At 43.0% G+C, this 25137-nt stretch overlaps 1 protein-coding gene across 1 annotated transcript in view; it reads right to left on the bottom strand.

Annotated features, from left to right (window-relative positions):
- LOC130112027 (MAM domain-containing glycosylphosphatidylinositol anchor protein 1) overlaps nucleotides 1-25137 on the bottom strand; it is a 326189-nt gene that overhangs the window by 132556 nt on the left and 168496 nt on the right. Inside the window, exons 7-8 of the mRNA XM_056279334.1 lie at nucleotides 13091-13360; nucleotides 5041-5370 (exon numbers count right to left, since the gene is read on the bottom strand). Of these exons, the coding sequence (XP_056135309.1) occupies nucleotides 5041-5370; nucleotides 13091-13360 (600 nt within the window). The remainder of the gene's footprint in view (nucleotides 1-5040; nucleotides 5371-13090; nucleotides 13361-25137) is intronic.

Below are 25137 nucleotides of genomic sequence, written 5' to 3'. Positions count from 1 at the left end.
ATTATCTATAATGGCCTGGCGGTCTGTCCAGGGTGTCTCCCCGCCTGCTGCCCAATAACTGCTGGGATAGGCTCCAGCATCCCCGCAACTCTGACAGCAGGATAATCAGTTTGGATAATGGATGAAGGGATATTATCATTGTATTTTTATATTATCGTACTTTATATATATATGTGTGTGTGTGTGTGTTCTCTCTCTCTCTTTCTCTCTCTCTGAATGTAGTTATTAAAAAATTAAGAAAAAGTAGAAAACAACAAAAATTAAGAAAAGGGGAATTGGATTGGCCAAAGAAGGAAGAAAAGTGAGGAAGGAAAGAGAGGGAGAAGATGCAACAGAAAATGTGTACAAAGTGTGAGAGGGAAAAGTTCAAAGCAGAGAAGAATGTGATTGAAAAACAAAGGGAGGAACCTGAAAGGTGTTTGAGGGCAAAGAAAATGACAAATGATGGGAAAGAAGAAAATATGTGTGTGCTGGTGAGAGATGACAAAAAAAGCAAAAGGTTGAAACTGATCGTGACAACAACAGTGGTCATTTGACTGGAAACCAACACCGTTTCCACGTAAGAGAAGAAACATTAGAAGATAACGGCTCAGTGGCGAGAGCTGACATTAAGACTAAGCACACAGGAGAACACACATCCTCACACAGACAGATGGACACACACATACACCCTTAAACAGTAACTTGAAGTAAGCTTAGCTGAGGATGAGAGAGAAAAAGTAAGTGTGGGGTAAGAGAAGGATGGATAGATGAGAAAAAAAAAGTTGAAATCAAATATCCAGAAAGAGAATAGTTAAGCAACACAACTGCAAATAGACGAAGAGACCAGTCAAACTTCCATCTTGGATCCAGTCAACCCAAGAGAGATTAAGTGACACTGCTGAAGCCAAAAGACACCAGTAAGAAACAAAGACAGGCCAGCAAATCAATTAAAAGACATATAACTTCATGGTGCAAGAGTAGAGAATAACAAGATTCAATAAAAGGAAAGGAAAAGCAACAAATGTCTGCCTCGGGACACAGAACTAGAACATCATCAAGACAGAACCTGTACAAATTTGGGTATTTGTTGTCTGTGTGCGTGTGTGTGTGTGTGTGTGTGTGTGTGTGTGTGTGTGTGTGTGTGTGTGTGTGTGTGTGTGTGTGTGTGTGTGTTTGTTCATATTTGCCAACCCTCCCGTTTTTCCCAGGACTCTCCCAATTTCCACCATCGGTGTCCTTCTGCATTGCAAAGTCCTCTGTTTTTCTCCTGTTATGAGGCTCTCACTCAATATCAAAAAGAATTACACATATACCCAGAGTAGAAATAGAATTGAATGAATGAATTTCTAAGTCGGTATTTTCAATGATACCCATTATGCTCCTCTACCCATCCCCTGTCCTAAAACCAATCCCACAGGGTCTCCAAAGGTTTGCAAGTATGATGTGTATGAGTGTGCACATGCGCACAAAAGCTCTTGTAAAGAAAACTTGAAATGAAACGATGTTTGAGAGAGAAAAAACTTAAGTGAGGACAGAAATCATCCTGGCTTTCCCTAAAACATCTTGAATCTATGTATATTCAGACCTCCAGAAAAATTCAGTGTTTGAAACATGGCCATTTATCTTTTTTTAAGGACTGAGGCTAAGTGTTAAAGGAAACCCTTCAGTTCCTCTTCCAACAATGAGAAATAAATGACTACAAGAAAAACTTTTCAGCGGTGCCACCGATCAACAGACAATCACCCACTAACAAATTAAAGGATTATTACATTATTTTATAACCTAGGTTTTACTTCTCTAATCTTTGCCATCATGCATATTGGTTTTACTCACCGGCTTCACTGTGGAGATGCTTGAACATGAGACTACCGCCGAACACAGCTTTATAACAGCCTCTTTCTGTGCAGCTGAGCATGTGTTTCAGGCAGTTTCGAGAAGTCAAATTTAACCCAATTATCTATGCCACATATATGGAAGTGAAAACAAAAGTGCAAGTTGAAAAGGTATTACATGACATTTCTATAATTCTCTCTGGTTCAATACATCGCTGGGCTACCTCTTGGTTCAACTTAAACCAGGCAGACGCTGTATTATTTATGCAATCTTCTCACACTCCACGTTTAAATTATTGGTTTTGCGTGGCCAAAGTCCACGTCTATGCTCACACTGTATAGTTCGATCAACACACCACGACGTGGGCGCTCACACTGAACGTTTACACAGAGAACTCCCAACAGTTTTGTCCATTGACAATTCCAATAAAGTTTTATTCAAACAATGTGGCTACATCGTCCAAGGTGCGGATTAATTCCATTTTACATGTTAAGACATGTTTACGAAGAGGGCTAGGAGAAGGCACAGGTTGCAGTCAAGATTGGACAAACCACCATGGCAAAAACCCTATTTAATCTAATATAATAATAGACTACTGTTGCCAGAGCTCAATCTCTCTGGTCTCCTTAAAGTCAGTCCAAAGTACGCTCTCTGGTCTTCGCCATGTTGTTTTTGTTGGCTCGCGCAAGGTGCACTGAATAGTGGGGAATTGAATCACAATACCGCTCAAACTGCAAGACAGCCGATTAAAATTTCTGACATGCTAGAAATCCATCCGATCATCCAACAGCCAGATCATTGATCATTTGGGCATCGCGACTGGCCTTCTGGATGATGGCATAAATGGTGTCGAAGTCGGAGAGCAAAACTGAAAATGGAAATGAGGAAACAAGAGGGTTAGAAAATAAAAAGAAAAGGAAGACTTATAGGGTGTCCGGGTAGCGTAGCGGTCTATTCCGTTGCCCACCAACTTCGAATCCCCCGTGTTACCTGGCTTGGAGTAACACGTGAGGCTTGGCCAGGCGTCCCTACAGACACAATTGGCCGTGTCTACGGGTGGGAAGCCAGATGTGGGTATGTGTCCTGGCCTCCTCTGATCGGTCGGGGTGCCTGTCCAGGGTGGAGAGGGAACTGGGGGGAACAGCGTGATCCTCCCACACGCTATGTCCACCTGGTGAAACTTCTCACTGTCAGGTGAAAAGAAGCGGCTGGCGACTCCACACATGTATCGGAGGAGCCATGTGGCAGTCTGCAGCCCTCCCTGGATCAGCAGAGGGGGTGGAGCGGCGACTGGGACGGCTCGGAAGAGTGGGGTAATTGGACGGGTGCAATTGGGGAAAAAAGGGGGGGAAAAATAATAAAAATACATTAAATTGCTCAAGTGATTCTAGTCAGTCATTGGGAATGTATCTTCTTGGGAGGATAGCTGTGACGAGAGAAAACAGGGTTCTCAAGGACCCACATGCAGTCGGAAAGTGTGTAGGGAAAAAACTTGGGAGATGTACGATCGATCAGGATAACTAGAAGTGAGATGGTTATCATCGATTGCATATCAAAGTGTCAGAGAGATAGAGCCCTTAAGATTGATGTATTTAAAGATTATTGCTGTGTGACTTGCCTCCCACTCAGATCAAAAGCAAGGATGAAGGGATTGATAAATGGTGTGCCACTGTCAGTAAAGGCTGAGTCATTTCAGGATGTTGTAGATGTTTATGAGGCAAGAAGAATGGCTAGATTCCGAGAAAGGGAGAATGAGGTCAGTAATGCCGTGTGTTTGATTTTTGAAGGGGGATGCCGGAAAGAGTGTTGCGTGAGTATATGTTACAGGATGAGGGCATATGAGAGAGCTCCTCTCAGATGCTTTTCTTGTCAAGAATGTGGACATCCGGAGAAGCGGCTGATGATTAGAGAGAGAATATGGACATGTTGCAGCAGTATGTAATGGAGTGAGAAGATGTGGGAGATGTGGGGAGGACAACTGCAAAATGGAGGAGTGTAAAGTTGAGAAGGAGCAAGAAAAATGTCTGCACTGAAAGAGAAATCATGACACGGGGTCAGCACAATGTCCAAAAATATTTTGGGGAAAGAAAGTGATTAAGATGAGAGCAGAAATGGGATTGCCATATGCTGAAGCTGCTGATATAATGGAGAGAAATTACAAGATGGTAGAGGCGCAAAAAGAACCGGAGCAGAAAAGGAATGGAGCTGACCAGAATATCTGCATGGACAACAAAAGATTTTTGGCATTCATCGCCATGGTCATAAATTCCACTGCTGAAATAAAAGAGAAGTCGGAAAGAATCAAGATGGTGTTGGATACTGCCAGGAGATATTTGAATGTTGTGGACATATCTGGAGAAGATCTAGAAGTTACACTGCAGGAGGGATTTGCATCAACTCAGGCTGGGTCTGAGTTATTGAATTAAACACTTTGGGTGTACAATGTAAATAGTGAAGTTAGTGAAGTTCTTACATTTCAGTAGGTGATAGTAATGAAACATTTTCAATGCTAACCGCCAATAAACGCCAACAACAACAAGAAAAAGGGCACTGAGACCCCCCTCAAACTGCACGTCAAACAACAGCCAATGAGGTGGAAATTCTGCCCGATGATGGCCAAATCGGGGTTAAAATTGGTCTCAATTTGTACAGTCTCCGCCCCGCTTTACAGGAATAACTAGCTTATACTTAACGCAGGTAGAAGTAACCATTGTTAAACTACCTGGGAAGTGCAATTGAGAAATAATGGACAATCATGTGCACAGTCTAAATGAGGCACTAAGGGTTTTTTTTTCTCATTATTGTCTAAAGAACAGGTTTGAGGGTCATGTTCAGTTACCCAAAAAGCTGCCGTTGCAAAGCTTTGTTAGGTGGTGGTTTTATGTCCAAAATCACCAAAAGCCGGAGTGTAAACTGAAGTCATAATGAATATACAAAATGGCAAAAACTATGAAAACAAGAGCTTGATGGTAGAAAAAATAAAAAGCAAGAAAAAAAAACAGAATTGTCCTTTAAATTGCACTCTCATCTAATGATGAACACTAGTCAGTGCTACAACTATCCACTAGCCTTAGACTGGATGGAAGAGAATAACATTATTCCTTGGTTGCTTGCTGACCAAATACAGTTTTTTTTCCCCTTCCCGACGACTTGGGATATGCAGTTACATGTAGCCACTTGACCCTTAGGAACACTGAGGTTGAAAAAGAGGGATAGAAATCTTACCACTATTCTGAGAGATGTTGACATCCACACGGAGCTCAGGCACCCTGCTCCCAGGGAAGTAGGCCACGCAACTGTAAGTGGCCAGGTCACGGAACTTCATATCCACAATCTCCAAACTGCTGGTGCCGGGGGCCATGTCCGGGTCACTACGCAGCAAAATGAGGCTCTCGGAGTTGTAGACAGGCGCACCATTCTTGTACCACGTGTAGTTGACCTTGTCCTGCGGTGTGGCGTCTACATGGCAGGACAGCTTGAGGTCACGACCCATCTGGATGGTCTCACTGTCTTTGTTGGAGTCAGGTGTGATCTGGAAGGTCAGGTTGGTCATTGCTGGCGGTGGTGAAGAGGTGGGTAAAGAAAGAGAAAGAAGGAGATGGGGGTTAAATGGTGTGGGAAAGGATGAGGTGGAAGCACGTGGTTAAAAACAGGGTGAACGGAAGAAGATTGGGTGAACAATAAAGAGGACATGGGACACAAAGAAAGAGAATACAGGATGGATAGGGTATAGGATCACAGATGAATGAGACCACAAGAGTGAGGCAAATATAAGGGTTGTTTAAAGACAAAGATGAGGTAGAAGAGGAGAGAGGAAAACAACAGAAATATCAAAGAGCAGAAAAAAGGGGTAAGAGGACAAAAATGTGTGATGCAGGCCATGAAAAAAAGAATACAACATAAAGTAAAAGTGATAGAGAGGGGGAGGAGAACAAAATCAAGGACACAAAGTAACACTTACACTGTCCCATTCAATTTACAGTTTCAAAGGCTGTCCCTCCCCACAGACATCCTTGCTGAATACCAATAACCCTCTCGGTCCCCGCCCAGGGTAGAAACAGGCGTTAAGGGGGACAGAAGAGCAATGCTGGATGCTGGATTTGAATGCTCCCCGAGCTTATTAACTAGCTACTTGGGTGGAACTGAGGTGTTTGGTACTGGCCATATGGCCCATGCAATACCTCAACCATAATGAGTTCTTTACCTGCTATTGTGGAGAAGTGGCATGGTGTGCATGAATGTGTATGTATTTGTGCCGATGTGTGTTAAAGAGAAATGGAGAGAGTGACAGAGAAACAAAGAGTGATGACTAGCTGTGTATCCGCGTGCATGCATGCGCATGTGTGTGCGTGTGTGTGTGTGTGTGTGTGTGTGTGTGTGTGTGTGTGTGTGTGTGTGTGTGTGTGTGTGTGTGTGTGTGTGTGTGTCTTTTTCTCATCCCCCGCCATGCCACCTGTGCTGGCTGGTGTGATGATGCGTTCAGGCCCATTAAGCTAACAGGAGAAATCCATCCAGCATACGTTCTCAACAGTGTTAAGTAACAGAAGAGGTGGACGCTAATTGCTTCCACTCCAGTCTAACTAATTGGAGTGAATAAAGATGATTAAAGGGACTAAAAATAGCTGGAGGGGAGGGAGATTGGAAGGCTTTTGTTTTGGCCACAGGGGATATAGAGAGGAATACTATTTAACCCTACATTTCTGAGAAGATTTTTACATCCAACCTCACTAATGATGGATCAACTGCTCGCGTGTCACACATGTGCATGCATACACATAATCCACACAGGTTTTCCACACACGTACAGAAACAAACATGGGCAAAAACAGGGAAACACAAATCCTTGCAAAGGCTACAATGTAACCGCTCAACATATCCAAATACCATGAACATGCATACATATGAATAAATGCATACCTGTAAAAGCATACAACCAGACACACACACACACACACACACATCCATTCACCCATACATCCATTCTTTCATGTAGCAACAGCAACAACACATTTTCACTAGCACTCGCACACATCTGTTCGGGCGTTGCATGTACATGCACCCATACCTAATGAATAAAAAAAAAAGGCTCTATCTGTATTTGGATAAAAGCTGAAGATGAACGTGGTCTAAACCTAAAATGACAACTACATTTTACCATACTAGCCTTTTCAAAAATATTTGAAAGTGTTGCGATCAACAAATGCGTTTGGGTGTATTTACATGATATATATACATATATATATACACTCACCGGCCACTTTATTAGGCACACCTGTCCAACTGCTCGTTAACGCAAATTTCTAATCAGCCAATCACATGGCAGCAACTCAATGCATTTAGGCATGTAGACATGGTCAAGACGATCTGCTGCAGTTCAAACCGAGCATCAGAATGGGGAAGAAAGGCGATTTAAGTGACTTTGAACGTGGCATGGTTGTTGGTGCCAGACGGGCTGGTCTGAGTATTTCAGAAACTGCTGATCTGCTGGGATTTTCATGCACAACCATCTCTAGGGTTTACAGAGAATGGTCCGAAAAAGAGAAAATATCCAGTGAGCGGCAGTTCTGTGGGCGAAAATGCCTTGTTGATGCCAGAGGTCAGACGAGAATGGCCAGACTGGTTCGAGCTGACAGAAAGGCAACAGTAACTCAAATAACCACTCATTACAACCGAGGTATGCAGAAGAGCATCTCTGAACGCACAGCACGTCGAACCTTGAGGCAGATGGGCTACAGCAGCAGAAGACCACACCGGGTGCCACTCCTGTCAGCTAAGAACAGGAAACTGAGGCTACAATTCGCACAGGCTCACCAAAATTGGACAATAGAAGACTGGAAAAACGTTGCCTGGTCTGATGAGTCTTGATTTCTGCTGCGACATTCGGATGGTAGGGTCAGAATTTGGTGTCAACAACATGAAGGCATGGATCCATCCTGCCTTGTATCAACGGTTCAGGCTGGTGATGGTGGTGTAATGGTGTGGGGGATATTTTCTTGGCACACTTTGGGCCCCTTAGTACCAATTGAGCATCGTGTCAACGCCACAGCCTACCTGAGTATTGTTGCTGACCATGTCCATCCCTTTATGACCACAGTGTTCCCATCTTCTGATGGCTACTTCCAGCAGGATAACGCGCCATGTCATAAAGCTCGAATCACCTCAGACTGGTTTCTTGAACATGACAATGAGTTCACTGTACTCAAATGGCCTCCACAGTCACCAGATCTCAATCCAATAGAGCACTTTTGGGATGTGGTGGACCGGGAGATTCGCATCAAGGATGTGCAGCCGACAAATCTGCAGCAACTGCGTGATGCTATCATGTCAATATGGACCAAACACTCTGAGGAATGTTTCCAGTACCTTGTTGAATCTATGCCACGAAGGATTAAGTCAGTTCTGAAGGCAAAAGGGGGTCCAACCCGGTACTAGCAAGGTGTACCTAATAAAGTGGCCAGTGAGTGTATATATATACACAAACACACACAAATGTTTTACTTGTGCATTAATGAATGAATAGTACCAATTATATTGTGATACACACCTAAAGCCTATTTACCATTAATGATATTTTACATGATAAATTTGAACATGAATCATTTACCGTTTCACTTTTGAAGGGTCTTAATTACATTACAGTCATTACATTACAGTAAGTCGCTTTGATCCAAAGCGACTTACAATAAATGCATTTAACGTAGGAAATCAGGAGAATTACTAGTCATCAGAGGTTATAAGTGCATCTAAACAAGCATCTAAGAGCAAAACCAGTGCTAAAGTAAATGCGCAAGAAAGATTTTTTTTTTAATGAGTGAATACAATAAGTGCTAAGAACAAGTAGCAGGGTAGTAGTTCTTAAAGAGGTGAGTTTTCAACCTGCGCCGGAAGATGGGCAGCGACTCCGCTGTCCTAATATCAATGGGGAGTTCATTCCACCATTGTGGGGCCAGGACAGAAAAGAGCTGTGACCGGGTCGATCGGCAGCAAGGGCCTCTGAGCGACGGGGCAACCAGGCGTCCCGAGGCAGCAGAGCGAAGTGGTCGGGTGGGGGTGTAGGGCTTGACCATGGCCTGGAGATAGGAAGGCGCTGTTCCTTTCACTGCCCTGTAGGCTAGCACCAGAGTCTTAAACTGGATGCAAGCAGCTACTGGGAGCCAGTGTAGGGACATGAGAAGGGGAGCTGTGTGGGAGAACTTAGGGCGGTTGAACACCAGACGAGGTGCAGCTTTCTGAACAAGCTCCAGAGGTCTGATGGCCGACACCAGGGCGCCAGCAAGGAGGAAGTTGCCGTAGTCCAGCTGGGAGATGACCAGAGCCTGGATGAGCACTTGTGCCATCTCGTCGGTGAGGAGTGGGCGAATCCTCCTGATGTTATAGAGGAGTAATCTGCAGGAGCGAGCAACCGATGCAATGTTTTCAGCAAATGACAGTTGGTCGTCCAGGATCACACCCAGATTCCTCACAGTCTGATTTGGCGTCACCACGGTGTTGTCAATGGTGATGGCCAGGTCTCGGTGTTGGCAACCTTTCCCCGGGAGGAACATCAGCTCTGTCTTGTCCAGACTGAGCTTCAGGTGGTGTGTTGCCATCCACTCCGAGATGTCAGTCAAGCAGGCAGCAATGTGTGTCTCTACTTGTGTGTCAGAGAGAGGAAAGGACAAGATCAGCTGGGTGTCATCGGCATAACAATGGTAAGAGAAGTCACGCGAGCGAATAACAGAACCCAGGGATGTTGTGTACAGGGAGAAAAGGAGAGGACCCAGAACCGAACCCTGTGGAACGCCTGTAGTCAGCGAGGCTCCGACACAGATCCCCTCCATGTCACCTGGTAGGAGCGACCCATCAGGTAGGATGCAAACTTTGAGAGTGTAGAGCCTGTGACACCCAGCCCCTCGAGGGTAGAGAGGAGGAACTGGTGGTTCACTGTGTCAAACGCAGCTGACAGGTCCAGGAGTATCAGGACAGAGGAGAGAGAGTTTGCTCTCGCAGAGTGCAGCGATTCTGTCACTGCAAGGAGGGCCGTCTCTGTCCAGTGACCCACCCTGAACCCAGACTGGTTGGGGTCCAGGAGGTTGTTCTGGTGGAGGTACAAAGAAAGTTGGTTAAAGACAGCACGTTCGAAAGTTTTGGATAGAAAGGGTAGAAGGGAAACTGGTCTGTAGTTTTTTGACATCAGAGGGGTTAAGTGATGGTTTCTTGAGAAGGGGGGTGACTCTAGCAGTCTTGAAGGCAGATGGAAAGCATCCTGCCTGGAGGGAGGTGTTGATGAGGTGGGTTAGATAGGGAAGGAGTTCAGGTGCTATAGACTGAAGAAGAGGGGAGGGGACCAGGTCAAGGGAGCATGTGGTGGGGTGACTGGATGTGATGAGGTTTAGAACCTCGTCGGGGGAGATGGGAGCAAGGTGGGATATGGTGGGATGTGGAGAGGTGAAGGAGGTTGCAGAGGGTGGGATAGTGCAAGCAGCACTAACCGGGTGGTGAGAAAAGGAGGATCTGATGTAATTTACCTTCTTGTCAAAGAAGTTAGCGAAGTCATCAGGGAGAAGGGAGGAAGTAGGAGGAGGAGGTGGGGGTTGAAGAAGTCTAGAGAAGGTTTCAAAGAGTTTCTTAGGATTAGAGGCAGAGGATATGATTTTACAGCGACAGAAGGCAGCCTTAGCAGCAGAAAGGGAGGAGGAGAAAGTGGAAAGAAGAGACTGGAAGTTGATAAGGTCCTCTGGCAGTTTGCCTTTTCTCCATTTGCGCTCTGCCACTCTCAGGCTCCGTCTGTCAGTACATACTGAGTCGGTCAGCCAAGGGGCAGGTGGAGTTGGGCGTGCAGGCCTGGAGGTGAGGGGACAGAGATTGTCCAGAGAAGAGGAGAGGGTAGAGAGAAGAAGATCAGTAGCAGTGTCAGGGGGTAGGAGAGAGAAAGATTCAGGTGTAGGGAGGATAGAGGTAACAGAGGAAGAAAGATCAGTGGTGGAGAGAGAGCGGAGGTGTCTACGGGTGGAAACCATGTGGGTAGGGGAAGGGGCTGAGGGGGGTGAAGAGAGGGAGAGAGAGTAGGACATGAAAGAGTGGTCAGAGAGCTGGAGGGGAGTAACAGAGAGATTGGAAATAGGACAGTGTCTAGTAAAGATAAGGTTTAGCTGGTTGCTGGCCTTGTGGGTAGGAGGAGAGGGTGAGAGGTGAAGGTCAAAGGAGGAGAGGAAAGAGAGAAGAGGATCTAGCTTGTTAGTGTGGATGTTGAAGTCACCGAGAAGGATAAGTGCAGAGTCATCAACAGGGAAGTGCGAGACAAGTGTGTCTAGCTCCTCCAGAAACTCACCAAGGGGGCCTGGTGGGCGGTACACAACCACGATGGTGAGCTTGGCTGGATAAGAGACAGTAACAGCATGAAATTCAGAGAAAATTGTGGAATGGAAACAAGAGAGTATTTCCATTTCAGGGAGATCAGCAGGCCAGTACCACTACCCCGCCTCCCAGCTCTGGGAGTGTGAGAAAAAGAGTACACATCAGACATAGCTGCAGGTGTGGTAGTGTTTTCTGGCATGATCCAGGTCTCAGTTAGAGCAAGAAAGTTGAGGGAGAGCAAGGATGTGTAGCCTGAGATAAACTCAGCTTTCGGCACCGCAGACTGGCAATTCCAAGGGTGTGCAGGCAACATTTATGTTTGTTGTTGGTCCTGGGCTGTTCCGGCGGCGTCTGGACACTGCTTGGCATCCTCCTCATCTTATTTTTCATACATTTTATAATTCTATTATCCTCTTTCAATGTTGTATTCTGTATATTGTGTAAGCACAACATTCATTACATGTTGTCTGTCTTGGGAGATCCCTCCTCTGTTGCTCTCCCTGAGGTTTCTTCCTATTTTTTTCTCCCTGTTAAAGGGTTTTTTCAGGGAGTTGTTCCTTATCCGATGAGAGGGTCTAAGGACAGGATGTTGTGTTGCTGTTAAGCCAAATGAGGTAAATTTGTAAATTGTGATATTGGACTATACAAATAAAATTGACTTGACTTGTTGTTTTAGGGTGTGCATATATATCCATGGAATAACAAAACAACAATGACAAAAACAAATTAATAAAATAAAACAAAGTCAGATTGTATTCAGAGAGTTCATAAATGTCACAACCACACAACTCCAGCAGCGTTGCTGAGCTGATAACTCCCAAACTGTTTGGTCGATTGGCTGTTAAAATTGTTTACTCTCTATTTCAGTTGCTGAGTCTGCTGAGAATGTTTGCCAAAGATGTAGATTTTTTTCTTTTGCAAGGTATGTACCAAAGCCAGTTTTAGTATGGGAGCCTTGTTGTCAAAGTATTGGCTATTCTGTCTCACCTGTTAAATAAAAGACACCATACAGGATCTAACAGAGATCCAGTCTGTTATCCTCCTTCATACCTGAGTCCTGAATACTCTGTATTTCCCGGACTACAAGTCACACGGCATATTAGTTGCACTCAGCAAAGAACACGGTGTGAGGAAAAAAACATATAAGTCGCTTCAGAGTTTAAGTCGCATTTATATGGTGGTACCATAGAAATTAAATGACAGTAGAGCGGACATTCCACTTCAAATAAACATAGCAGGATGGTCAGCGCCGCGGCGGCCATTTGAACTGCTGCCATTGCAAAGAACTGTGGACATGGATGTACTATAATACATCTATGACTGTGACCGATGTAGCGGGCTAACTCCGTATAAACTTCTGTATAAACCAACTTGCGGCAAGTCGCAGACTTTTTTTTCCCCCCTTTAAGTCGCAGACTTTTCAATTGAGTCAGAAGATTAAACAGTGCCATCTAGTACTGTTTAATGCAGTGTATTTGTCCAAAAAAAATTGCATTATATAAGTATCTTTGGAATATAAGTCGCAGGACCAGCCAGACGAGTAAAAAAAAACCAAAAACAACGACTTATAGTCCAGCAAATACGGTAACAATAAATTGTGTTGTACGTTCAGTCCACAAGGCTGGGTAGGGTAGAACCTTTGAGTGATACTGTGAGAAAACAATAAAACTACATTTACACTGTTTTCACAGCTAACTTTAATGGGCTTTATGTATGCATTTTATATTTCATGTGATTTTAGTGTAGACAGTGATATAATGTACAAACACACATACCACTAATTATGCATACCTGTACACAAGCACATCTGCACAAAGGCCCACGCGTACCTGCACACAATCTATCTGCCCCCACACACCAACACTCTCTTGACTTCCCGCACCACACACACACACACACAAAGACATAAGACTCACTTCGACAAAACATTTATACTTACTTCTGACAATGAGGTTCACATTTCTGCGTGCAGGATTGCCCACGTTGTTGACAGCTGTGCAGTTGTAGAAGCCTGCATCACCTGGTGTGACAGCCCGCAGCATCAATGAACCTCCACGGACCTGAGCACTGAGAGGCAGAGAGCCAGGGTACCGTGACCATGTCACAGTGGGTGGGGGGAAGCCGGCAGTCACCTCACAGGTCAGGGTTACATCACGCCCAGGGTCCACCACCAGTGTCTCATTAACTGACAGCCGGAGAGCTGGGGGCGCTGAGGAACCCAAGAGAAAAGCAGAGGGAAGAGGCTCAAGTGTTATTTTATGTTTCTGGTCACACCGAGCTTGATTGCCCTCTTTCACTAGTTTTTGTTGAAACCACAGTGTTGCACAGCTGTTGTGAGACAATGGCAGTTGACATAAGTATCAAATCTTAATGCGAGTTATTGTTGCACATGTATATGGAAAAACAATGATTATTTTTTTATTGTTTAAGAGGGATATTGTGTAAACTGACAGACATTTGGTCAAACTATTTCATTGTTGAATAAAACATCTAAATGCATGCACAGTAACTGTATACCCTTTAGAGGTGAGTGTAGGTGGATGAGTGAATGGATGATGTCTGTGACGGGAGTGTGGATAAGTGTGCTGACATTAGTGGGTAAGCACAAAACCAGGGATGATCTACTGTCTTCACAGTTTGAACATGAACTCTGTCTCATGACTTTAGCTGCATGTTTAATGTGAGAGTCTCCACTCCAGCAGCAAAGTGTATAAACACTTCATGATCTGTAATGAACTCCTAAATACTTTTCAGCCCCTCTCACGGCACGACATGTTGAAATATGCTTCTGGCAAAGTCAATATAATTTCAGAAAGCTGCATTACTGCTGCAAGGAATAACATTTATTCCCTGGGTAAACCTGAAAGCTAGCCACAAAGTACCTGACCTACAATCAAATCACAGAATGTTTTGTTTTGTTTGTTTTTTTCATAAATTATTTTGGCCGTCTGAAAGAATGACAGTTTACGTGGTATGTGTCTATGTATTTCTGCAAGCCTTTGTAAATATGCATGGGTATGTCTGGGTGTATATGTGTGTGTGTGTATGTCAGAGTATACCTGTAGGAACTGTGTTCACATTGTGTATGTGTTTATGATGCTTGTGTGTGTGTGTGTGTGTGTGTGTGAGAGCATGTGTGTGTGTGAGAGCATGTGTGTGTGTGTGTGTGTGTGTGTTTGTACCAGGTTTTTCTGTGCTAATGGGCACCAAATGTCCCCACTAGGATAGAAAAACCTGAAACCACCTACCTTGTTGGGACATTTTTTGGGTCCCAATGAAGTAAAGGGTCTGTATTAGGGTTAGGACTTGGTTTTAGGGTTGAGGTTAGAATTAGGATTAGGTTAAAGTTAGGGTAAGGGTTAAGGTTAGGCATGTAGATATGATGGTTAAGGTTAAGGGAATGCATGTAGTCAGTAAGGGGCTCTCAAGTATAGGGTGGCATGGTGTGTGTGTGTGTGTGTGTGTGTGTGTGTGTGTGTGTGTGTGTGTGTGTGTGTGTGTGTGTGTGTGTGTGCGCGCGCACCTGTGTGTGTGTGTGTGTTTCTTAAAGTATTTATGACTTTCTCAGCACTCTTAACTAAATTTAATTTGTTTCTCTGTTACCCTCTTCACATATCCCTCACTATATGTCTGCAACAAAATCTCAGAAATGAATCTCCTATAAGTGACCTGACACAAAAATACAGAACGACCCGAAATGCAGGAAAAAAAAAGAGTTCCATACAGATCATAGCTCAGCAGTTTCAAAATACAGAAAGGGCAAATCGGCTGGAGAGTACAAGACAGGGGCACAGAATGCACAACAAAGTACAAAACAGCTGAAGAAGAAGAAGGGGGAGTATAAGAAAGAGAGAAAGTGAGTGAGGGAAATAGGGCAAAAAGAAATAAAGACTTTTTTTTTTTAATTTCGATATACTCAAGGCTCAGCGTTTTCGGTTTTTACTTTTCAAAGCCGTCCAGCATGCCGAATTTTGCCACAAGAGGACACTGTTACATAACCTCACACAAACAGGAACAACCTTTGGATTCATGGAAACATAAAATCCAGGTGAAAATCAGTTTAAACCGATCTGCTCCTTTTAAAAAATCTGGGTATTTTTCGGTGAAAATCGGTAAAAACCAAAAACGCTGAGCCTTGGATATACTTTAGTGATGCCCGTAGGGAAATTATGCTCTGTATTTAAACCATCCTAGGTGTGTAGCTAGGAGCAGTGGGCAGCCGCCATGCAGCACCTGGGGACCAACTCCGGTTTGTCATGCCACACCTCGGTCAGGGACACAGACAGGAGTATTAACCCTAACATGCATGTCTTTTTGATGGTGGGGGAAACTGGAGCACCCGGAGAAAACCCACCACAGACACGATGGGTAGATTAATCATCTACCTAGAAAGCAGGGGTTAATGCACATATCAGTGACATTCTCTCTCTCACACACACACACACACACACACACACACACACACACACACACACAGGTTTGAACTGCACATCGTGATTTGTCACCAATAGGAAAACCACATGTAGAGACAATAGTCTATTGATGGCCATAAGTAAATGCTTTGTTGTTGGCTATTGGAAATGCCTGCATGCTTTTTTTTCCCATGCCTTTTATGAAAATAAATATTTTGTTTCATTGTATCTGGTTAGAATGAGCTGAAGCAACCTGCCTGGATAAAGAGTCATGTCTTAACTGTCAGCTCATTACTGCAAAGTTTTTGTGCATTCTTATGTAAAGACGATTCTCAATAGATCACACCGCAACTCTATTTGAGCTATAGTCTGCAACTGATACCTATTCTGCTGTGTAATTGAAGCACTATAAGGACATAATAATTTTATTGGAAAAGGGTTTTATTTTAAGATCATTGTAGAGATAAAGGTCAAACCAATTATGATCTCAGAAAAACACATTTTTGAAATTTTCCAAACTTGGCAGAATAACTCAGTTATACAGTATAGCATTTGTTTTATCTATCCTTGTACATGTGAAGGTTTTTTTCTTTTATTGCACAAACACTGACACACACACACACACACACACACACACACACAATTATAAGTTAGAATTGTGTTTGCCAAAGTGAATTCATTCCAATTCTGCAAACAAAGAAGGATGAAAGAGGTTTGGTCTCCAGTTGGTCTGGCTTCTTATTTAAAAAAACAAAAAACAAATCTAACCCCAGTGTCAGAGCCATGTGATCCTACCAGAGGAACCTTCTTTTATAAAGTTCTGATACATGCAGAGGGGTATGAGAAATGGGGACAGCATTCTAGCTATTACCCACAGTGATATTTGCCTGAGGTGAACTTTGCTTCAGAGCAAATAATCTAACCAACTTGAAGATGGACTTCAGTTGCCTCCCTCCACCCTAAATGATCTTTTTTGTCTACAATAATAAAAGTGCCTCAGTAACATTGTGTACACCTCCCAGAATGCTTCCTAATTTATTTTGCCTTTCATTATGAGATGGCCTAAAATTAATGAAAATTTTTATAAAGTTTTCAACCGCTGAGATGAAGATAACCTTTTGGTGCAATTGATTCAACATTTGGCAAAAGCAGCCGCGTGACAGAAATGCAATATATATAGATGGGCGAGTCAGCGAATTGACAAAACACTAGGTCCGCTAATGAGAGCTGAGAAATCTCACTGTTATTCCAATGTGATAAATCCAGAGTGCAGAAAGTATGTCCACTGCTACATTCATATGTGTACTCATCATCATCGTCAGTTCCGTGATGTGTGCTAGATTCTTTCTTTTTTTTTCTCTGTAATTTTTCTCTGCATTCTCTGTAAATGTGAATTCTTGCCGCCATCTTCCCATACCGGAAATTGAAATGCCTCCTCCGATACATGTGGAGTCACCAGCTGCTGCTGTTCACCGGACAGTGAGGAGTTTCGCCAGGGGGACATAGCACGTGGGATGATCACACTATTTCCCCCCAGTTCCCCCTTCCCCCTGAACAGACGCCCTAACCGACCAGAGGGGGTGCTAGTGCAGCGACCAGGACACATACCCACATCCGGCTTCCCATCCTCAGACACAGCCAATTGTGTCTGTAGGGACGCCCAACCAAGCCGGAGGTATCAAGGGGATTCAAACCGGCGATCCCCGTGTTGGTAGGCAACGGAATAGACTGCAATGCCAACCGGACACCCCTATGTGTACTAGATTCTATCAAGACAAAATGTGAAAGTTAAGAAGGAGACTGATACACATATCATTTAAACATCATTCAAATTTTGAACGACTTATGCTTCAAATGACATGGCACAAATATACGATAACATAAGATACCTAAATAGCATACTTTAACATAACACCATTAGCAGGTTTCAGGTTTTGCATAAATACATTTGTCTGTCAGATGCAAAATACGTTGTCTTTCCTTTCTTGAAAGGAACACATTTATTCACTCTGAATTTGAGATTGTATTCAATGTCGAAGGCCAAAGAATGTATCACTATACCCCTATATACAGATAATGGATATATCATAGATTGAGCCTTCAAATGGGCTCTAACGGGCCAGAAGGGACATATTCCTGGCTTTCACCAACCTGAGAGAGACTTAATCCCCGATGAGCGAGTGACCCCATTGAAAAAAGGAAGCAATTCATTCCTCTAATAGATTTTGCGCGGTACATCCACTCCTCTAATCTCTATTTTGACAGATTGCAATCACTTATAATGATAGGAGTGCAGAGAGGCTCAACGAATTGGTATGCAGATGCACGCTTATTCATGCAAGCATGTGCAAAAAGCTGTGCACAGACACAAATGTTGTGCAAGCACTTGCTTATAACTGCACTATCAGAGACACACATGCGATTAGCATTTCTCTTCTGATAACCCATGGTGATGGCTCATGAGCTGTCAAGAAATGTAAATGGTGTAACAACTGCAATCAGTGAACAAATCACACTGTCGGCTCCCATTGAATCAAATCTGAACACTGAGAAAATAACTCCTAATGGCTAGAGCCAAAATGGCTTTAGCACCAAGTTTCATCCATCCATCCATCCATCCATTATCTGAACCGCTTATCAATTTTACCTACAGGTACAATACACACAATCACTGTTGAAATAAAATCTAAAAGGACAGCAGGGATGATTGTTCCATAGATATACATGTTGCAGAATTGTTTATAAATGGTGTTTACTTTTATCTTTTTTTGTGAAACCATCTGTGTGTAACAGGAGTCCAATATTACATTTTAATAGATAATTGTATATCTGTTCCATGGAAGAAACCTTCTGACATGCAACAAATTGTGGCAATGCCTTTAATTTGTTTTAACACGCACACATGCACGCACAAACACACCCACACACCCACACACACACACACACACACACACACACACACACACACACACACACACACATAGATAATCCAAAGGCACAGACTCAAACACATCACAGGACAAGTCCCTGCAGATATAGGAATATATCCTGTAGCCTGGTACATTATGCATCTGCCAATCCAATCACATCCATTCCAGCAGATAAATCAGCTGAGGGCAAAAGACATAGACATTGTACAATTTGCCTGTCCAAGGCAGGGTCAACACACAGATATGAATAATAAAGAACAAATGCACAATCACATTCAACATATGGGCAAATTAGAGCCGCCAACCTCCCTGGCCAGTATGCAACTGGACTGCAGGAGGAAACCTACACATGGGGAGGGCATGAATCATTCATACAGAAAGGCCAGGATTAAACATAAGACCCTCTTACTAGGTATTCACAGACACCTTTAAACTACTATGCCATCCATAATGTACAATGGAATTGCAAATGTACAATGCTCAGGTCCTTTCAGAGACCATTGGTGGTCAGGGCCCAAATGGCATGTGCCCTGCACGTCTAGTCAATAATCCATGCACACACACATGCACACACACATCCTTTGTAACATTTTAAAGTTCCCTACAAACTCTTCAGGGGCTCAAGCACTTAGTTGTGCATCAAACAAAATACAAATTTCTAGCAACAGGGAAGGACAAAAGAGAGAGTGAGTACAGAAAGGAGAAAGTCTGGCAGGAAAAAACAACAACAACTGGAACAGCATAAAAGGAAGTAGCGGAGGTAAGGTACTGAGGATTTGAGCGTTATACCTTTGATTTCCTGTGGAGGCGTGGGTGTGGGGAACTGGGATCAGCCAGCACTTGTCCCAAAGTAATAGGATTTATGTGCAGCACAGCCATTTAGACATAGGTAACAAACATGTCTCAAGTCAGTGTCACAGTTTCCCCCTCTCCCTCCCTCCCTCCCATCTCTTTCTGTCAATTTCTCACTCCCCCTTTATCCGTCTTTCTCCTGCTGTCCGTCTGTTGGTGGATTTGCCTCTTTTCAGCTCACTGTCGATCTGCATCTCTTTCTCTATCACTTTCATCTACTCTCTATTGCACTTGATTACCTTTTGTGACAGTGCAGTCCTGAATTAGTCTGTGAGAAAAAGACAGTGACGTGCAAAAAAAGAGCCGGAGAAAAGATATATGAGCAGCTGTGCAAGAGAGAGCAAGTCTGAGCAAATATGTGTGATATGTCTGTTTCTTGCATGCCGTGTATACAAGATGTCTCTGGTGTGAGGCGGTGGAGCACCTGGGTACCGCTGAGGAAGAGAAACCAGCTAAAAACAGGAAGCTGGTGGTTTGATACTAAAGGCTTGGCGTGGCAACAGGTGGACCAGGTGATATTACATAGAAATCGGTGATCAAAATGCCCCTGAGGAAGGCAATAAAGTAAAAGTATTTCAGGTGTGCTGCATTGCAGCTGGTCCTACACTACATGTACAGAAATGTATATATGTGCTGGGGATACAGTGTGCAAGTGTATATTGAGGAATGATATAATGTCAGAGGATTGAGTTTTCTTATTCAAATTCACATTACAGGAATTGGAAACCTGAAAAGAAAACCTTAATGAGTAAAGGAAGAAGGTATGAAAGGAAGACAAAGAGAGAGAGAAGGAAAAATCATTGAAGCTGTTGAGGTAGAGGCCAAATCAAATTCTGTCTGCGGATGAATTCGCTTTTGGCATAATTCTGGGGAAGGAGTCAAAGCATATTAGTTGTCTAGTTGCAAAATTTCAGCTGTGAGCCCTTTTAATTTGGCCACCTTTTTTCTTTTTTTTTAGGGGGGGAGGGAGTATTTGACACATAGCCAATAATCTGTCCACCTAAGTATGCTTTTAGCGCCCCTTATCTGGTGCATTGGTCTCTACAAAAAGTGATATTTGTGTTTGGATGTATTTCACAAAAGTTCCATCAGAAAGAAGGAGAGGGTTCAGGTGCCATATTTTGTATGGGGTGGGTACATCAGGGAAGTCTAATTCAAAGGACAGAGGGTTGTGATCAGAAATCACTGTGCTATGATAGGTGGGAGGACTAGAAGAAGACAGAAGTTTTGCATCTAAAATAAAGTAGTCAATTCTAGAGAAAGTATGGTGAACAGGCGAAATGAAGGAAAAAGCCCGACCTGTAGGGAAATGTAATCACCATGGCTCTACCATTCCATATTATGAAATTAAATTATTAATAGCTGTAGCCATTTTAGTTAGGGGTGCAGGTTTGAATGAAGATCTATCGAGTTTGGGGCAGAGGACACAGTTGAAGTCACCCCCAATAATCAGGTGATGATTATTAATATCAGGAATAGAAGAAAAAAATGAATTAATAAAAGCACAGTCATCATCGTTGGGAGCATACACACTGGCAAGGACAATCCGCTTATTGAAAAGCTGGCCTGTGACAATAACAAATCTGCCATTTGGATCTGCAATTATTTTGTCACTTTCAAAAGAAATACTTTTGTGTACAAGAATAGCTGTGCCTCTGGCCTTCGAATCAAACTTGGAATGAAATACTTTCCCTACCCAGCTCCTCTGGACTCCTACGTAAGTGTGTCTCTTGGAGGAAGGCTACTCCTGCCCCCAGTTGATCTAGATGTGCCAGCACTTTTTATCCGCTTCACAGAGTGATTCAGAAATTTCACATTTCAAGAAATAAAATTGACCTTTCTACCACTATTCCTAACCATTCTCATAATTTCCTATGTTGCACTGTAAAACACAGAGCATTATACCTGGGTCTACTACTACTACTTTTTGCTGCTCCTGTTAGGGGTCGCCACAGCGGATCATCCGTTTCCATTTCTTCCTGTCTTCTGCATCCTGCTCTATCACACCAGCAACCTGCATGTCTTCCCTCACCACATCCATAAACCTCATTCATAAACCAGTTGGCCATGCCCGGTAAATCTCCAAAGGAAGGCGCCCAGGAGGGATCCTAATCAGATGCTCGAACCACCTCAACTGGCTCCTTTTGATGCGAAGGAGCAGTGGCTCTACTCCAAGCTCCCTCCGGATGTCCGAGCTCCTCACCCTATCTCTAAGGCTGAGCCCAGACACCCTACAGAGGAAACTCATTTCAGTCGCTTGTATCCGCGATCTCACCCTTTCGGTCACTACCCAAAGCTCATGACCATAGGTGAGGATTGGAATGAAGATTGACTGGTAAATTGAGAGCTTTGCCTTCCGGCTCAGCTCCTTCTTCACCACAACGGTTTGGTACAACATCCGCGTTACTGCTGATGCTGCACCAATCTGCCTTTCAATCTCCTGCTCCATTCTACCCTCACTCATGAACAAGACCCCGAGATACTTGAACTCCTTCATTTGGGGCAGCAACTCATCCCCAACCCAGAGGGAGCAATCCACCATTTTCCGGTAGAGAACCATGGCCTCAGACTTGGAGGTGCTGACTCTCATCCCGGCTATTTCACACTCAGCTGCAAACTGCCCCAGTGCGTGCCGGAGGTTGCGTTTTGATGAAGCCAACAAAACCACATAATCTGTGAAGAGCAGAGATGCAATTCTGAGGTTCCCAAAACGGATACACTCCTCAACTATGCTGCGCCTTGAGATCCTGTACATGAATATCACAAACAGAATCTGAGACAAAGGACAACCTTGGCGGAGTCCAACACCCACCGAAAATGTGTTTGACTTTGTGCCAAGAATGCGGACACAGCTCTCACTTTGGTTATACAAGGACCGGATGGTTGTTATTTGTAAAATGCAAAACACAGCCATCCATTTGCAAATCACGAATGGCTGTGATTTGTAAAATGATTCTGTGATTTGTAAATTACAAAATCCAATAAATATAAGTTTCACAAAAATAATTGAAGCTATAAAGCAGACAGAATGATGAAATCCAAAAATAATCTTTATAACACTATATAACGCTTTTGAAACAGTGTACACAATGCTGTACAGTAATATTAATAGAGAAAAAAGAAAACAATGATGAGACTCACAAGAGCCATTCAAAACAGACAAAATGTAACAATGAATAATAGCCAATAATGAATAACTAATAATATCCACTATGAGCCAAAAGAGACTTCTGGTGCTCTTGGTCAGATTATACATTATTTGTTAGGCGTCTTCAAATACTAGTGATTTTAGATTCCAAGTCTCTAATCAATCAATGAAAGCTGAGCTAAATGATGCACACAGGGAGAGCACTGCCAGAGTTAAAGGGGTATCTCTTGATAAAGGCATGTTTTGAGAAGTGATTTTAAAAGAGGATAGGTGCCCGTAGATGGTGATTTTGACAAAGACATAACTAGGAGAAAAATGAAAATAAATTTGTATGTGTATGTGTATATATATGAACATGTGTGTCTGTGTATAAAGGTTTTTATATGCATGTGTCCATATTAGATTAAATTCATGAAGCAATGTTGGTGTTTACAGTATAATGCATTTCTGGTGTTTAAAAGTTTAAAATGTATTTATTTTGCGATACCACTGGGGTGCCATGTATAGTAATTGATAACTCATGTAATAAATTAATTTATTTATATATATATATATATATATATATATAAAATCCAATGAGTCAAGTAAATTATTTATGAAACAGTCCAAGCCTGTTTCATGCCATAAGCCAGGCCTAGTCAACTGGCCGCCCGCCAAAGGATTATTTTTTCCGGCCCTTTGATCAATTTTTATTAGAACATTAAAAGTTATAATGCATTTTCCTGCGAAGAAACATCTGTTCTTGGGCAAGAATGCGCTCCCATTCAATTTCCTCCAATGGGAGACTGCTTTGCCCCGCCCCTAACTGCTCCCAGCGCTCCCTACATGCGCGCCACCAGCTACCAAGCTAGTGAGTGTGCCGCGCTAACCTGCTAGCTGCTGCTAACTAGCAAATAACCCCAAAATGTCACTGCCCACTTCGAAAAAGGAAAGTTGACAATGAAAATTGCCAATTTAATAATGAATGGACTGAGAAATATATGTTTACTAATATCGGAACGAAGCCGATATGTTTGCTGTGTAACGAATCTATCGCTGTCTCAAAGGAATCTAAATTGAGAAAACACTTCAACATTCAACACTTGAGCTTCAACACAAATTTTCCAGAAAGGTCGGATGCATGCAAACAGAAGGTGCAGAGCCTAACCGTGAACTATGAGCAGAGACGAGCTTCATGGCCCGATCATGTTCCGAGCAAGCGAGGACTACAATAGCTTTACTCCACGTAGCATGGATTCTTGTGAAAAAAACAAAAAACGGTCAATGACTCAAATACTATGAAAGAGTGCATAATAGCCATTCTAGAGGATGTGGTGATGGATGAAAAGGTAAATAAGATTATCATTTCATCTATTCGGAGATTACCAATGTCCGACACAACTACAATTAGAAGAGTTGAAGCACTAGCAACGGATGTTTTCGAAACACAGATTATCCCAGCGATGACAGCATTCATTAACAAACTGATTGCAAATTTTGCTGCAAGGTTTGATAATTTCAATATACCCACAGAGGTGATACCATTTACCAAGGACGTCTTTGCTATTGATGATGGGGGAAGAGTTTGCAGCCAAAGCCAAACAGGTGATCATGTCACTGGATGAAGGCTCCCTGCAGTTAGAACTGATAGACATCCAAGCATCATCCGAAATCTGTGGGATGTGAGCAGTTTTGGTGCAGCTTAACCAAGTCCAGTTCCCAAACACCAGAAGGGTGGCTCTTTTCCTACTGACTGTTTGGTACAACATATACATGTGAGCCAAGCTTCTCACATATGAATGCAATAAAAACAAACACACATGCCTCCCTTACCTACCTCCACCAGTGTCTGCGGATTGCTCTCACTTCCTATGAGCCTAACTTTACAGCCCTTGCAAAGTCAAATAAGTGCAATTTAGTCGCTGATTAGACAACAAATAGTCGGAGCACTGGTTTCTAAATGTATCTATGGCTGAGGCCATTTCTTTTGAATTGGAAGAGGAGAGGTGTTCTGTTGTAGCAGATGTGAAATGACACTGATTAGAAGACAAATAGAGCACTTGTACATGTCCATCTGCCTCAAACTGTTTTGAAGTGATCTTTGTTTGGGGGCTTTGACCATAAACGTGTCTGTGAATGTTCTCATTCATCCAGGTCATGGTTATCCAAAGGAGTTGAATCAAGTGCAACTGGACTTGGTATATGTCAGTGAAGACGTTTCGCCTCTCATCCAAGAGGCTTCATCAGTTCGTGCCTTTCTGACTAAACCAAGCCAGTCTGGTCTAGTCAGATCTAGTTTGATCATAAGCATTTTTGAAAAGTGATTCATTTGATAAAGCTAAAAAAAATGACTTATGTAATTACTTATGAGTGATAAGAGGTGAGGTAGTAGAGGTGAGATGGCATGACTCTGATAGAAGACAAACAGTACTTGTAGATGTTTATGGCTGCAACCATTTCTTTTGACATTTGAGTGATAAGTGTTGAGTAATAGCACATTGGTGAGAAGGTGAGAGATGATCATTATATTTTAACAAGTAAGTCAATGTTGTTTTTTTCATCTGCCAATGTAATGTAATTTGTTTTGAATGTATCTTTAATTTGGGTCTTTTGGTCATCAGTATTGGTGATGGTGAGAAGTTATTCATTAGATAAAATAAACATA

Source organism: Lampris incognitus, chromosome 4, assembly GCF_029633865.1.
Source record: "Lampris incognitus isolate fLamInc1 chromosome 4, fLamInc1.hap2, whole genome shotgun sequence".
Taxonomy (NCBI): Eukaryota; Metazoa; Chordata; class Actinopteri; order Lampriformes; family Lampridae; genus Lampris; species Lampris incognitus.
Note: the sequence above shows the minus strand (reverse complement) of the source record. Positions and strands in the feature narration are given on the sequence as shown.